Here is a 16,461-nt window from a genome sequence, read left to right as displayed (position 1 = left end):
AGCAATAGAATTCTTTAGTGAATAAAAGAAAAGGGCATTGACTTGTAGACTAGTGATAGCATGTTCAAATCTCCATGACATCATAGCAGGGTGTGTGAGAAACCCTCTCTCTCCTTTAGTTTAGACTGTCGCTTGTACTCGAAAAAGAAAAGAAAAGGAACTTGACTTGTAGCAGAGCAATGGTTTTAGGTTTGAACCATCTTCACATCTTAGTAGTGTGTGTGCGAGAAAGCCCCTTCCCCCTTATAATTTAGACTATCGCTTGTATTAAAAAATAATAATAAGAACAATAAAAGCATACATACCATATTATTAACTCAGAAAAATGGAAATATCATGGACACCGGCCATGGCCCTTTTGGCCTTTCTACATGAAAATAATAGAACCCAAAGAATAGAAAATCAAGGAAACTACGGCAGAGAGTAATGTGACTGATGGTGGAATGCGACCCCTGTCTTTTCGTATCAGCATCCCTTCAACGATAGGGTAGTTCATCAAAATGACATAAAAGGGTATGAAAACTTGTATGAAAAATTTGTCCAACTCCCCCAAAAAGATGACTCTAGAAATCCCAACAGCAAAGGAAGCCATGTTCAAGATCACCAGAGCAGCCATTGGAGCAAGAAATAATATTGATGTTTGAAAATCAAACACCCCCATATTGTAACGCTTGAGTTGGTCAACATCGTCAACTTTGTTGGTTGGGAAGAAACTGGCTTCTCTCATACCAATTTTCTTCATGAAGGCATCCACACTGCCATATAAGTGAGATGTAATTGACTTCATCATCCATATCCTTTGTTCATTTATCCAATGTCGAAATGTAAATCCCGTGGAGAGAACCTCGTATAAATGTTTTGAAATCGACGATAGAAATACGAACGAAAATACGATGAAGTATGAATTTGAGACCTGCAAATCCAAGAACAAGACCAATATGTATTAGGATATTACATGACACTAAATCAAATTGAAGATTTTATGACGGGATTTTTTTTTTTTTTATGAGGGCGGTAGAATATAGAATGGATGACTATAAGATAAATATTTATATTGTGAGATTGTTAGACTGTGCATGTGCTTCACAAACTCAATCAAGAAAAAACCTACTCACACTAGGAAAAATGACCTCAATATTAACGGATGTTTAGTAGTTATTGCCCTCTAAATGAGCATAGATACATGTCCCTACTTATAATTGTTTGTGTCATTTAGTTAGCATTGGAATGCATATATGTGCCCAATTAGGAGCCAATAACAACTAAACATCCATAACTATTGAGGCTTTTAACTGGTGTCAATAGTTCAAATTCACAGTTTTTGTTATCAGATAGCGTGACAAATTATAGATTTTTTTTTTATTACACGCAAGGATTTCCTTAAAGATGAAGTACTCTTTATCTTGAATCATTTGCGCAAAAGATATTTGATAAGAAGAAATATAAATAGAAAAAACTTTAATTACCTCTGGGTACAAAGGAATGCCATTGAGAAGACAGAGCTGAGGTATGGTAGCAAAGCACCACAATGGCAAGAAGTAGAAAATGGGGAAAAGAGCAAGTTCTGCATAACACATGCTTTGAACGAAAGTGTACGTTTTCAAAGGGCCATATATAAGAGGACAAAACTTGGAGATGGCAACATCAACCAACCCAGAGGTCCATCTAGTCCCTTGGACTAAAAAGTCATCCAAATTGGTGGTGCCACCGCCCAAGAACTGTGGCCTTGGTGGATTACAATACACTGAAATCCAACCTTTGCAATGCAAACGAAACCCTGTGAAGTAATCTTCCACCACAGACCCATACATGAAACCAACCTGCAATAAATGAAAGAAAGACCACAATTATTATTAATGTTATTAAGTTGAATGATTCAATGGGCATGGTTTTATTAGTATCTGTACTTGCCTCTTCCCCCCATTTGGTGCCATTTTCGAAGGCACAAGAGGCAAGGAGTTGGGCTTCATTTAGCAATGCATTCTTTCTGTGGATGAGTATATCAGGCTTGTTGTTTTGGTGGAGGGATTTGATGAACTCATTGGATGGACCAAATGATTGTCTAAGTTTCATGGGATCCCCATCTGGAAATTCAATAGTGAAAATAGTAATTAGCTATAGAAACTTGTGATTAATTATAACTTACAAGAAAGAAATATGTACATGGATTAATACAAATACATGCTTATATAATGTCTAAAAATATATACTATTAATGAATAAGGGGTTCGTAACTCAAGTGGTTAAGACCAACTGCAATTACCAAGTCGATCCAAGTAAAACAATACATACAAAAACACACCTTCATGTATGGAGTTTGAACATAAGGACAACCTCTTGATGTAATAGCCGGTACCAGACACACATGGCCCTCCAACCCCATCAAAACCTTGCCATTGCAGCTTTGAAAGTAGTCGAGACCAACAAGTCATAAAATTGTCAGATATATTATTGCACATAAAATATATATATGATTTTCTTTAATTATTTAGGGGCTAATTTGTAATTAAATATATTAATTCATGTATAACTATAGTGAAGTTTTGTTCTTGAATCCATACCCAAAATATCGACCTTAGCTGACTGTCATAGATATCATTATTACTGATGTTGTGAAATTTTTGAGGGAATTGAACAAGTGCTAGGGAGGGTGATATCTTTGGGTCAAGATGGAAACACATTGCTTGCCGAGCCGAACTTGGATCATGGCAATGCATGTCACAATCTAGCCCTAATATGTAAGGAGAATTGCTTATCACACCAGAGACCCGTAGCTGAAAAACAACATATAAGTACACAACATATTAATTTACACGTAAATAAATAAATAAATACATGGATTTGTAGAAAAATTGTTCACTTATTAGATAGTCGGGCATATATAAGTTTTGTCAAACTGTCACTTTGCGTCGATAATAAAATGAATTATTAGTTTGAGCTTTGGTAATACGTAACATACTATATATATTTGATAAGAGAATATTAATGTAAGATAATTAGCAAAAAATAGAGAGATACATACAAGAACATTGAGCGCTCCAGCCTTAAAATAATGGGGATGAGAAGGCCTTTTCTCACGAGAAACATAAACAAGGAGAGGCATATTTTTGGTTTCATTTTCTTGAATTGCATCATCACTGGATGTTTCTTGTATAACCTGCCAAACGTCCAGTTATCGGTTATGATCATGAATTTATGTTAGCGGTGGGGACATATATTTTCTCCTTTCGTTTTTGTTTTTATTTTTATTTTTTTGTTTTTGTTTTTTGTGTCGGTATGGAATAATGGAATGCTTTCTATCTAGCTAGCTGCGTTTATATATATCCAATAGTAAAGGACAAAATAGGAAAATGCACACTTGTCGGTTGGCAAACCAAAGAAGAACTTGGAAACTTGGCTTACTCTCAACATATTCCCAAAAATTATAAATTATATTTATATATAGCTCTATTTATAAATTATATTTGCTCCTACGTGCTTGATTAGAGTTTGACTCTCGTTTTTTTTTTAATACTAACTTGCTAAAAAAAACAAGTGTCACCACCAAGCCTAAAAACTCATTGATATTTATTTAGAAGAAGGTGTAAAAGTAAAAGATTTCTTTACATTGATGATAATATATATATATATATATAGCTTGCCCCTCATTCTTAATGAAAATATATATATAATATATCAAAACCAAATTAGTCAACAAACAATACCAAATGTTAATATATACCTCAATCACTGCAGGGTGATCTCGACCCAGTCCGCTCCTTGTGTACCCAACCGTTGCTTTTTCTCTTACTCTTTTCTTAAACACCTCATATTTCTCCTGCACCCAAATCTCCCCCGTCAACTCTGGTAGCTAGAAACACCATTAATTTAATATATAATATATTGTCACATATCAACTGTTCATTTTGTATATCATTTCCCTAATGAATCGGTCATATACAGCTAACTCGACTTTAATGAGAAAAATCAGACACTAGATGTTATAGTTTTCTTTTTCATTTAATGCACAAATTAATTATATAGCTTTGTAAGTAATAAAATGTTGTGTTGGTTAGTATGCAAAAATTTCAACTCTCATTCACCTTAATATCTTCTCTGTCTTGAATGAACTCGCTGCCGCCAAAATCAGCATCCTCCTCTTCTGCAGAGAAATAAGCCTCCGGAGCCCTGCACTTGATCCCATACCTCCTACAAAATGGAAGCCACCACTTTGCAAACCTCCAAGCCTCTCTCATACCTTTCAAAGTCACAGCAGCTCCACCATCATCGGACAGATACACATGAAGTTTCTCTGGCGGATAGTCCATTGCCATGGCAGATAACACAGTGTTCATCACCCCCACAGTCGGTTCCTTCTCCGGATCTGCAGTGCAGATGAACACATCAACACCCGGGAGCTTATCATCGCCAGGCAGCCTCTCCGGGAACGCGGTTCGCGAAACAGGACGCCACCGAAAAGACTGGCTGAGGAGCCACTCGAAGGATAGGACGATTTCCGAGACAAACACAAGAAGCCATGCTAAGGTGGTTGCTTTGGTTTTGGTAGTGTCTTGGAAGAAGAAGAAAGAAGCTCTGTAGTAAAGCAAGAAGACTAAAGCTATAGAGTGGAAGAATATATGTGTCCGGTTGATGAAGATTGAAAGCTTGTGGACATGGCAGAGATGAAGAGGGAGCTTAGAAGAACTCTCCATATCTTCTTCTATTGTGGCAAGTTTTGTGCTTGGTATGTGAGTTCTCTCAACACACACAAGTATCAACCACCTACACCCTCCACCTCCTTTTAAAGGACCATAAACGAAAGAGTATTGACTCATAAATTAAGGTAAAACTAAGTTTTATGAGTATTGACTCATAAAAAGAAAAATATGTTGAAAAATATTTTCAGTTTTCTTGATCAGCAAGATACCATGGCCGCGGCTGGCTGTCTTGGTTGACTGTATTTCAATGAAGACGACTAATTACGTTTTCTACTTACATTACAATAATATTAGAGAGAGAGAGAGAGAGAGAGAGTTACCATTGATTATTTAATTTATAGTTACCAATTAGCTACGGATTTAGTGTTATTTCTCCACAGTTCTCAAACAGAACTAGTATTGAATTTCTGTTTCATTAAAACAAACAGAAACTTCAAATGTTTAATTTGCCTTTGTAAAAGACGGGCTTCTGTCATATGACATCTCCACAAGTAATTTGTTTCTAAATTGGAAAAGACCACCATCAACTTATTATATGTTTGGAGATTAATCAAGTTTACGTCTCAAAATTGGCCACACATTTTGTCCAAGTCAATTACGTCTCATGGTTTTCAAACTTCTCTGCGGCTAAGTCAATGAAGCTTTTGGCACAATCAGCAAAAGAAAACAACAAGGTGGTGCGTGGTGGCCAAGCCCCAAACATTATAATTATTTTCTAAGAAAATAACGCAAATTGGAATCTCATTTTGGATAGTTTTAAGTACATTCTCTAAGCATAAGTGGATTATGTCAGCCTCTTAAGGTAGAGTTGAGCCTCTTGAGTTTGAGTTTAATTCCAATAAAGTAAATTAATTTAAAGTAATTTAGATTATCATTTGTATTTAAAAAAGAGTATATTTTTCAAAATAATATTTTCCTTGAAGAACCCAAAATATTATATTAAGAAGCATATGCAGTTGTGAGGGATTTGTAACTCAAGTGGTTATGAGCATTTACCCCTGCACCAAAGATCCTAGGTTCAATTCCCCCCTCTCTCAATATTACTTAAATAAAAAAAGAAAAAGAAAAAAGTATATGCAGTTGCACCAATAAACCATACTTTTTATAAAAAAAATATCACAAATTCAAATCTCCTTTCACATTAAAAAAAATATTTACTTTCTTCTGAAAACTCTAATAATATTTTAAGGCACTATATAGAGATTTCATGCCGCCAGGAGAAGAATATTCCGTTGAGGGGTTGGACCAAATAAGCTCATTTGTTAGACAAGTAAAAACAAATTTTTTGGACCAAGTTTGAAGTCTCTCTAGTCTCCCACCACTAAGAGCAAGTCCACCCGTGAAGGCTAAGAGCAGCACCAGCGCTGCCAGTAACCCGGGCAAAAGGCCCCCTGACCAAGCCCAAGGGAGCTCCAGCGCGCGACAACAAGCCCGGGCAAGCCCAAGGGCAGGTTTCGCTTGGGCTTCAGCTCGAGGGCGGTGACATCAGCGGTGATGTCACGCTGATGTCGCCCCTGACAGACTCCAACGGGCATGTGACACGTGTCGCAACCGGGACTCTCCGATCGGTTTTTTTCCAGAAATCAGACGGTCCTCGTTTTTTTGGCTAAAAAAATTGCAAAAAAATTCGAAACAATTCTAAATTTTTTTTAATAAAAAAAATACCAAAAAATTATTTATTTTTTCCCTATAAATACCTAACCATTTTATTTACTTTCCACACCAAATCTTCATACAATTTCTTCTCCATCCAATATTTTTTACTCTCCACTCACATTATTCACTTTCCACACCAATTCTCCATACAAACTTTTCCAAGACGACGGACCTAGCCATACGGATTGGTTAAATGATGAAAACTATTAGGTTGTATTGAAACACCTTTGTCATATGTTGTATTGTTGTATTGTTGTATTATCCTTTAATTTGTTGTATTGTTTCCTTTTTATTCAATAAAAAAGCATTAAATAATATGACTATTTATTAAAAACATTTGAGCATCAAAACAAAGATTAATTAAAAACAAACTTTAATTTATTGCAAACAACACACAAAACAAACCATACATAAAAGCATAATAATAAAAACAAGCATAATTCCAAAAAACACCACACAAAAAATAAAGCATAATTAAAAACAAAGCATAATTCCAAACAAAGCACTAATCTTGACTTCATCCATTGTGATTGCCTTTCATCTCTCACAAGTGCTCGATCAAGTCAACTTGACATCTCTTGTGAACATATGAAGATTGCATTTCTTGATAACGATCAATCATGGGGTTGTTGAATCGACCATCCCGAAGTAACGGTTCGGGCTCCATTGGTAGTCCATTTGGTCCCATCGGCCTTTCATATATTCTTGTCAACGCCGTGTTCATGGGATTGGGTAGTCATACTCATCCTCCACAATCATGTTGTGGAGGATGATGCAAGTCATCATAATACTCCGCAACACCTCCTCATTTAGCATCCGAGCAGCACCCCTAATAATTGCCCAACGAGCTTGCAAGATACCGAAACACCTCTCCACGTCTTTCCTGTAACCTTCTTGAAAGGAAGCAAAGCTTCTTTCCTTCTCGGATTAGGGATTCGGAATTGTTTTCACGAATGTTTTCCACCTAGGATAAATTCCGTCGGCAAGGTAGTACGCACCCGAGTATACGGTATTGTTGATTTGGTACGTGACCTGGGGGGAACGACCTCGCAATACCTCGTCGGACACCGGGGATTGACCAAGGACATTGAGGTCATTCTGAGATCTGGCAACCTTGAAGAAGGCATGCCAAACCCAACAATCGAATGAAGCTACGGCCTCCAAAATTATACTTTTTTGGCCCTTCCGATTCCCGTACTCTCCTTGCCAAGAAGTAGGACAATTCTTGTACTGCCAATGCATGCAATCGATGCTTCCAATCATTCCTGAGAAACCTCGATCCTCACCTTTTTGTAGGAGCCTTTGCAGGTCCCTCGACGTGGGTTTGCGAAGGTACTCCCTCGTGTACAAATTTTCCACTGTATCACAGAATCTCACCAAGCACTCTAGGATAGTAGATTTTCTCATCCTTGCAATCTCATCCACCTGCTCTGCAGATGCCCCATAAGCAAGCATCCGCAAAGCAGTTGTAAGTTTTTGCTCCGGGATAAGACCCAAAACTCCAACAGCATCCTGCTTTTGAATGAAGTATGTGTCGTAATTACAAATATCATGCATGATTTTTTGGAACAAATGTGGCTGCATTCTATATCTCTCTCGAAACTTATATTCAGGATATAACGAATTTGGGATAAAGTAATCCTCCAAGAGATTCTTACCCCGAGACTCCCTACGTCTGTCCACATTCGGGGCACGACGACGGTGTTGCCTTGATTGATTAAGCATACACACCGCTGCTGCAAGCATTTGTTCCTCTTATTCACCGGCGTCCCGATCTTCTTCAGCACGTCTACGCCGGATTTCTTCCCTTTGTTTCTGTTGCCTCTCCAACACCCTTCTCAAGTTTGACATTGAGAGTAGAAAGTGTTTTGTAAAATCTGAGAAATGAAGGAATAGATAAGAGCTGGTGTGAGAGGTATGAGTTGATGGTGTAGTTTTATAGAGGGATTCAGAAGATAGAGATGACACGTGGCACAAATTTAGAGGGTGAAAATCTTATTTGAAATCTGAGATTATAATTTTTTTTAAAATATATGAAAAACTTATCTGACATGGGACACGTGACACAATTTTAGAGGGTGGAAATCTTATCTGAAATCTGAAATTATAATTTTTTTTTAATGAATATCCGAAAATTTTATCTGGAATAAGACATGTGGCAACCGAGATTCTCATCCGAAAATCTTTTCTTAAAAATAATGGACACGTGACAACCAAAAATCTTATCCAAAAATTTAATTACAAAAGATTATCAAAATTAATGTTTTAAAGTATAAAAAAATAGGAAATAAAGTACAATGAATAGTATTTGCCTTAGACTTGCCCTAGACTTAGCCCTCATGAGTGGAACCACAAATGGCAAGGTTGACACTATTCACATGAATAGTAGCAGCCCTTGCTTGCCCTTGCCCTAGACTTAGCCCTTATGGGTGGAGATGCTCTAAGGTAAGGCTAAGGCAAGGCAAGGGCTGCCACTATTCATGTGAATAGTGGCAGCCTTGCCTTAGTTGGTTCCACCCTTGAAGGCTAGGGCAAGGGCAAATACTATTCATTGTACTTTATTTTCTATTTTTTTATACTTTAAATCATTAATTTTGATAAGCATTTCAGATAATATTTTCGGTTGCCACGTGTCACAATTTATTATAAAATTATCACCTCAAATTTCAGATAACATTTTCGGATAAAATTTTCTAATTAAATTTTCGGATAAGATTTTTGGTTGCCACGTGTCCATATTTATTAAATTAAAATTTTCAAATAGAATTTTGTAGTAGAAAATTTGGTATGGAAAGTGAAAAATATTGAAAGGAGATGAATTTGTATAAAAATTTGGTGTGGAGAGTGAATAATATTGGTAGGTATTTATAGAAAAAATTTCCAGAATTTTTTGATATATTTTTTTAAATTTTTTGATATTTTTTTAAATTTTTTTTAGGCTCTGACGTCAGCAGCCTGAGGGCAAGAGCCCAGTCAATTTCTGCCTGTGGGCTTGCCCGGGCTAGTGGGTCCCATGCCTTGCCGGGGCTGTGTTTTGTGCACTGGAGGTCCAAACCTTGCTTGGGGGGGGCCTGCTGCCAGGGCAAGTCCATAGCACTGGACTTGCTCTAACGTGTCCATCAAATAATTTATATAGAAATTTAGTTATATACCCAATCTTAGACATAGTCTTATAAAGAAACCCTATACCATTTAAAAACTATAAACAAAAAAAAAAAAAAAAAACTCAAAAATTGATAGCTGTCAATTTTTTCAATTTAATAGCTATTTTTTAGTTTATTTGTGTGTGTTAAATACCTATATTGCCCTTGTATTATGGATTTGAGAGAGAAAAATCAAATCTGCCTAGATCTGCCAAAAAACCAGATCTGCCAAAAAACCAAATATGCCAAAAAACCAAATCTGATTTATTTTCTCCTTTCTCGCTGGTGCTTTCTCTGGTGTTGGAGCAAGAGGAGCTTCCATTGAAGCTCAGTCTCAAGTCCAACTATATTCTTCATCTTTAATCTACAATTTTCAATATTTCACCTTCGATTTCTTGTTCTAAAATCGTGCTTCTATTGATTTTTTTTTTTCCAAATTGTTCAAGACCTCGAAAGAACCTAGATCATATGTCCTTAGCTCTACTCCTTATCTTCGAGCTCTACTCCTCTTTCGCCACGTCGTCGTTGTTGTCATCGTCATCGTCGTTTGGTTTGGACTTGAGATTTTTGATCTTTTGCTTCAATTATGTGTTTCTCTTCGGATTTCAGTTGATTTTCAAAATGTATTTTAAGCTTTTATGACCGATTTATCTTTAGTTACTATTTCAGTTATGGATCTCATTTTTGTTTAACGATATACTTCTATGACAAAGTATTAACAATGTACTTCTATAACAGAGTATTAACAATGTACTTCTGTGACATAATAGTATTAACAATCTGGGCTCGGCTTGTCTTGAGTTGGTATGGTTTGTTCTTTCTTCATCTTTTCTTTGGTGGACATGTGTTAGAAATAGCAACATGACAGTAAACTAGCAGTGTTATTACCCTAGACTTGAACATTACAGGGGTAGACATGCATTAGAAATAGGATGTCATAGAAAACTAGCAGTGTTATTACCCTAGACTGGAACATTACAGGGGTAGATATGCATTAGAAATAAGATGTCATAGGAAACTAGCCGTGTTATTACCCTAGACTGGAACATTACAAGGGTCGACATGCATTAGAAATAAGATGTCATAGGAAACTAGTATTGTTATTACCCTAGACTGGAACATTACAGCCATTAACCAACATGACAGTAAACTAGCAATGTTATTACCCTAGACTGGAACATTATAGCCATTAATAAATCTGACAGTAAACTAGCAATGTTATTACCCTAGACTGGAACATTACAGGGGTAAACATGCATTAGAAATAAGATGTCATAGGAAACTAGCAGTGTTATTTCCCTAGACTGGTACATTACAGGGGTAGACATGCATTAGAAATAGGATGTCGTAGGAAACTAGCAGTGTTATTACCCTAGACTGGAACATTACAACCATTAATCAACATGAAAGTAAACTAGCAGTGTTATTACCATAGACTGAAACATTACAATCGTTAATCAACATGACAGTAAATTAGTAGTGTTATTACCATAGACTGGAACATTACAACCATTAATCAACATAACAGTAAAGGTGTGGAACATTATAGTCATTAATAAACATGACACGTAAATGAAGCTGTGGTTTTCAAGACGTTTTGTTTGTAATGAATTGTTTGGTTTTTTTTTTTATTTTATAAAATTGGACTGGGCTTGTTTTGGTGCTATTTAAGTTTTTTGTGTTGGGCTTCTTTTTTAAGTTGATCAATGACAGTCATATAATTTATATGAACTTAAACAACAATTTCTTATGTAGTAAATGAGTTTTAGGTGTATTTCTAAAGTGCATTCCATGTGGGTTTTTTTTATATAATTTCAACCCCTATTTTGAGTATATTAGTAAAGCTCCCTAATTTATAAAACATAACTATTCAAATAAAGCCTAGATCTATCTCTCCACACTTTGAGAGGAATTTGATTGGACTTGGGCATTTGGTATGCATGTTAGCAGGCTACGCATGCATGCACCACAAAGAAAGGAGAAAAAGAAAGACAAAAATGTTGCTGCAGTCTTTAATATCCAATACCATCAATTGAATGTGGGATGGGAATGATTAGTTTGAAACGTTTGCCATGAAAAAACAAAACCAGGAATTTCACTTCAAGAGGGCACCTCGGACATTTTAGTATTCAAACAAAATTTCTTCAAAATCCTACTAGAACTTTAAAATAAATAAATAATAATAATAATAATGCTTATTAAGCTTCATCTCATGGCCATGATTAATCCATTCAATCTCAAAGATTAAAAAAAACACATCCAATGGCTAATATATAAATTTGAGGGTTAAATATTCAATATCAATTGTTGTAGGTGTTTTTAGCACAGCCAACAATGAAGCATCAGCAGGGCTGAAACCTAAGTTATGGTATGGGTTCACTTGTACACAAAGAGCAAAAGATCACCGTGAAGGGCACCGGTGTGGTACCGGCCAAACCCTCTTCGATGCTTAAGTTAGTGAACTGGTGATAGTGAATGTTTATGAGTGATTTATGAATGAGAGCTTACTCATGGGCATGTTTGAGGGGCATATTTATAATGAGCTACTACTGGTATGGGTCCGTTGAGGACCCAAGTTATCCCAGCTGGAGGTGTCTGACGTGCCCTTGGAATACGTGCGGGACATTCCTTGGGCGCACGTGGTGGCTTGCTATAAAGGCGTGTGGTCAATGGCGGACTCAGGAATTTTTATAGGAGTAGGCTAAATTTTTTATTTTATTTTTAGAGGAGATATATTATAAGCCTTTTTCTCTCCTGAACAAAAATGTAAATAAAATTTTACAAATCAAACAAAGCCATATTACGAGCAAATATAACACAAAGAAGTACAAAATGTAAATAAATAACAAACAATCTCGTTTTAGTACAAAACCATCCTTATCAACAAATCTTAAAACAATGGTCATTTGCTCTCTATTAGAGGCATCTTTTGCTTCATCAACAAGAATACAATAAGTTGATTCCCCAAAAATACTAGACACCAAAAACCATATATGCTAATTAATTCAAGTTGTAAAAATAAAACATATATCAACAATCTTCAAAAGTTTTCACCCAGACCCTAAATCATAAAAACTTAACAACAACAATTAAAATTAGAAATTGAATATATATATATATAAAAGAGAAACTTACCAAGATTGAAGAACCCACTCAAGATAGGTTGGTACAATTTTTTAGAGGAGGAGAGTTATTTCCTCTAGGCTCTCAAGGTTCAAATATGGCGTTGTGGGTGGCTAGAAGAAATTTTTTGATGTTTGCTCTATGTGGATGTAGCCCAATATCAGTACGATTAGAATAGCTCAAGTTGGTAGAGCCTTATCGTGAGCTCTACTTCTAATCAAATTTATATAGGTTTGGATTGGATTGACGTTTATTATTTCCTATATGCTTCAGGAGTGGGACTGAGCTATTATTTACTTTACTTAGATTGGGCTATTATTAATTTATTATAAAAAATTTAAAAAAAACAATGCATGTGTGGGCTATATTTATTTGGTGCAATGGGCAAATATTTATTTGAGTAAGAATAAACCTATAATAATAAGACCATATTTAATATTTTATAAATGATCCCCTAGGCTGGAGCCCACTCCAGCCTAGGCTTAGGTCCGCCTTTGCGTGTGTTGGTATGCACGTGGCGGAGGTCGTCTTGGACGGGTAGGATATTTTAGGCTCGATAAACATAGCGAATCAGGTAGGATATTTTAGGTAGACATAGTAAATCGGGCAGGACGTTTTGGTACGGTAGATATAGTAAATTGGGTAGGTCCTTTTTAGTATGATAGATATAGTAAATCGAGTAGGACATTTTGGTATGACGTAGTACATCGGGTCGGCTATGATATATTTCAACAGGAATCCCCCAACTCTCTATTCAAGGGTCACGCCTTAGGTGGGCATCAATCTTCATACCAAGCTAATTCATATATGATTCCGTCATACCATGTTCGTGCCTGGAGTGGTAGGAGTCCCCCAAGTCCCCATCCAAGGTGAGGAACTATTTATCTTTTTTTTATTTTTTATTTTTGAAATGGTATATCATATGATATTGTCACATATTATTGTAATATTGTTAAAATGATAGCCATCCTCACGTCCACTTTGACACAGCACATGTCCCACCTATCATTGTAATATTGTTTAACCAATATAATTTCTAAAAAATATTAATCATATAATTATTGTACACTTTGACCCAGCACATGTCCTACCTTTCAGCATTCTTGGAAAAACAAATGCAGAGCATATAGGGCATGTTGGTAGGCCTCACTGGACTGGACTAGATTAAATAGCAATTAAAACCCATGTTTGGTATGAAAGGGGACTAACTTAAATGAGACTATACAGCCCAACAGTGAAAAAAATGGCTCACTCGCTCTTCTAATATAGTGAACCTGAAATGTGGTTCACAAAATAGCACCATCGCTAAACTAAACAAGCGAGTCCGCCACACTGGTCTGGCTTCTCTTCCCTGACGCCATTCATCACTTTCTCTTCCCGCAACTTCTCGACCTCAACAGAATTGAGGTTGAAAAACTGAAGCTCCAAGAAGTGTATTTTCTTGATTGAAAAAACTGAAGCTCCAAGATCTGATTGGACCCAACAACAAAAGAAAAGAACGTATTTTTAGAATGAATAATGCTATTTAGACACACAACATTGATCACTTTAGCTGACCACCTTATGTGGCAATTGACGTGTCATGCCAAGTCAATTAATGAATGTCGCCACGTCAATTAAAAAAAAATTTAAAAAACCCTAGCGTTCCTAGTAAGTAGCCTCATGACAACATTCATTAATGGACATGACAGGACACATCAGTTGCCACATAAGATGGTCAATGTTGTGTGTCGAAATAGCATTACTCTTTTAGAATTTCTTCCGACCCAACTCTGGAAACCCATCTCCTCCGACCCATCGTCGTCCACTGCACTGCCCCCAACCCAGCAACATCAATGGCTCCCTCTCACTTCTCTGCCCCCCAACCCCAACAACATCTATTGGTTTATTAAAAAAACCCAGATATGAATTTGGTTGTTGAAGAAAGAGAGGGGAAATAGAGAAAAATAGGGAGAGAGAAGGAGGAGGGAGGGGGGCTTGGTTGTCGAATGAAGAGGAGAGGGGTGGGGGGGAGAGAGGACGGAAGGGGTGGGTGGGATTTGGGATATTTGTTTTGGTTTAAAAATATTATCTTTAAGAATATTAATTTGATTTATTTTCTTTTTATTATTGTTTAAATTTTTTGAATTGGGTTTCTTTGTACAACTTATTTATTTTTAAGTCAAAATCCCTAATTAAATTTAAATATTACAATAATTATTTTTTAGTCCGACATAGCACCAAATATATGTCTTCATTATTTTTACAATCCAGCTTCTTAGTCCGACTTATCACCAAACGTAGGTTAGTACTTAATCCAGCTTAGGCCAATCCGAGTTAATCCAAGACAGTCCCGGGATTTAATCCAGTCCATGACAATCCGCCATACTAAACGACCCTCGCCCATTCGAATTTTTTGAAAGGGAATGCTAGCAACTTTCACTCTAACCTTCTCTTTTGGATATTCTTCCTTCTTCTTATGACATGTGTTATTTCCTTTGTGAGAGCTTTTCATCTCTCCTTTGTGAGAGTTTTATTTGTATTGTTATGACTTTGTTTTTTCAAGCTTTATCTATGTTTGATTATTCTGAGTTTGCAATCTTAGTTGGGATGCCTATGCCAGAGTTTATTCGATCCTGCATGATCGTTAGTGGAGGCGCACCAGATTGTCTTAATTTTGATGTTAGACTGCTCCGTTATTGTAATCGCCCTTTGTGGCTAGTTTGTTTTGGCCCCTTGTGGCTAATGGCTTTTTTGGCTGAATTATGAATGCAATCCTAGAATTTCTCAACAAAAAAAAAAAAACAATGACATTAATGCATTGGACAATATATCTTTTGCCAAATTTACCCTTATTAAATGTATTAACTTTATATTTCCTTCAATTTACAACTTAACTTAAATAATTAAATTTTAAAAATAAACACTGAAAGTTCAATTAAATAAATATTTGAAAATAAAAACGAAGTATACTTCCCTAAAAAAATCTTTTTTCGGTTCTAAAAATAAGTTTTACAATAAAATCGTTAAAAAGTATGGAATTTTAAAAAAAATACAGATAAATATTTTTTTTAAATTAATGAACATTCTAATTGATTAAAAAAGTTAAAAGATAAAAAGAAACAGAAAAAAAATAAAATAATTGAAAACCCAAACCCAAACCCATTACAGCATCTCTCTCTCCCTCTGACCCAAAACCCAGTCCCCTACCTAGGCCAAAACAACGGCCCCATCCCTACCCAATCATCACCATTCCTCTCCAATCCAAAACCCCACTGTGCACTATACTTCTCACTCTCTCTCCTCCTTCGTTTCCACCATACCCCAAAACCCATTCTCCCTTCCCTCACCCAAAAAAGAGTAAATAGAATTTTTTTTATATAAAAAAAACTGACGTTAATTTTGTGGAAGATGTTAAAATTCTCCTTTAATTTTTTCAACAATTTTAATGTAAAACCCATGTTCTATTTGATTTCTTATATTTTAGTAATCGTATAAAATGTCAAAATTTGAAACCATTTAAAAGCCCATAGTGAATACTCTTGCGATGAGTCGGTACAATATTATAGATCTCATCTCATGTTAGAGATTCAAAAAGAAACGAAAAAGAAAGACAAAAATGTTGATGTAGTCTTTAATATCCAATACCATCAATTGAATGTGGGATGGGAATGAAAGGATTAGTTTGAAACGTTTGCCATGAAAAAACAAAACCAGGAATTTCACTTCAAGAGGGCACCTCGGACATTTTAGTATTCAAACAAAATTTCTTCAAAATCCTACTAGAACTTTTAAAAAAATAAATAATAATAATAATAATGCTTACTAAGCTTCATCTCATGGCCATGATTAATCCATTCAAT

General features: G+C 35.9%; 1 protein-coding gene across 3 annotated transcripts; it reads right to left on the bottom strand.

Annotated features, from left to right (window-relative positions):
• Positions 1 to 242: 242 nt before the first annotated feature.
• LOC110751481 (quillaic acid 3-O-glycosyltransferase CSL1-like) lies at positions 243 to 4,764 on the bottom strand. Of its 3 annotated transcripts, XM_021951957.2 has the most exons (8): positions 4,083 to 4,764; positions 3,722 to 3,817; positions 3,023 to 3,157; positions 2,562 to 2,774; positions 2,303 to 2,402; positions 1,912 to 2,084; positions 1,467 to 1,820; positions 243 to 913 (listed from the first exon to the last, which is right to left on the bottom strand). In XM_021951957.2, the coding sequence occupies exons 1-8, from the start codon at positions 4,689 to 4,691 to the stop codon at positions 368 to 370; spliced, it is 2,226 nt and encodes a 741-aa protein (XP_021807649.2). In that variant the 5' UTR covers positions 4,692 to 4,764; the 3' UTR covers positions 243 to 367. The 3 variants fall into 3 exon arrangements, with proteins under 3 accessions (XP_021807649.2, XP_021807655.2, XP_088107898.1); XM_021951963.2 differs by lacking the exon at positions 3,023 to 3,157; XM_088251772.1 differs by lacking the exons at positions 2,562 to 2,774; positions 3,023 to 3,157.
• Between the last annotated feature and the right edge of the window lie 11,697 nt (positions 4,765 to 16,461).

The sequence above is a fragment of the Prunus avium genome, chromosome 1 (assembly GCF_965620075.1).
Source record: "Prunus avium chromosome 1, drPruAviu1.hap1.1, whole genome shotgun sequence".
NCBI lineage: Eukaryota > Viridiplantae > Streptophyta > Magnoliopsida > Rosales > Rosaceae > Prunus > Prunus avium.
The sequence above is the reverse complement of the archived record's forward strand: the minus strand, read 5'-3'. Positions and strand labels throughout refer to the sequence as shown.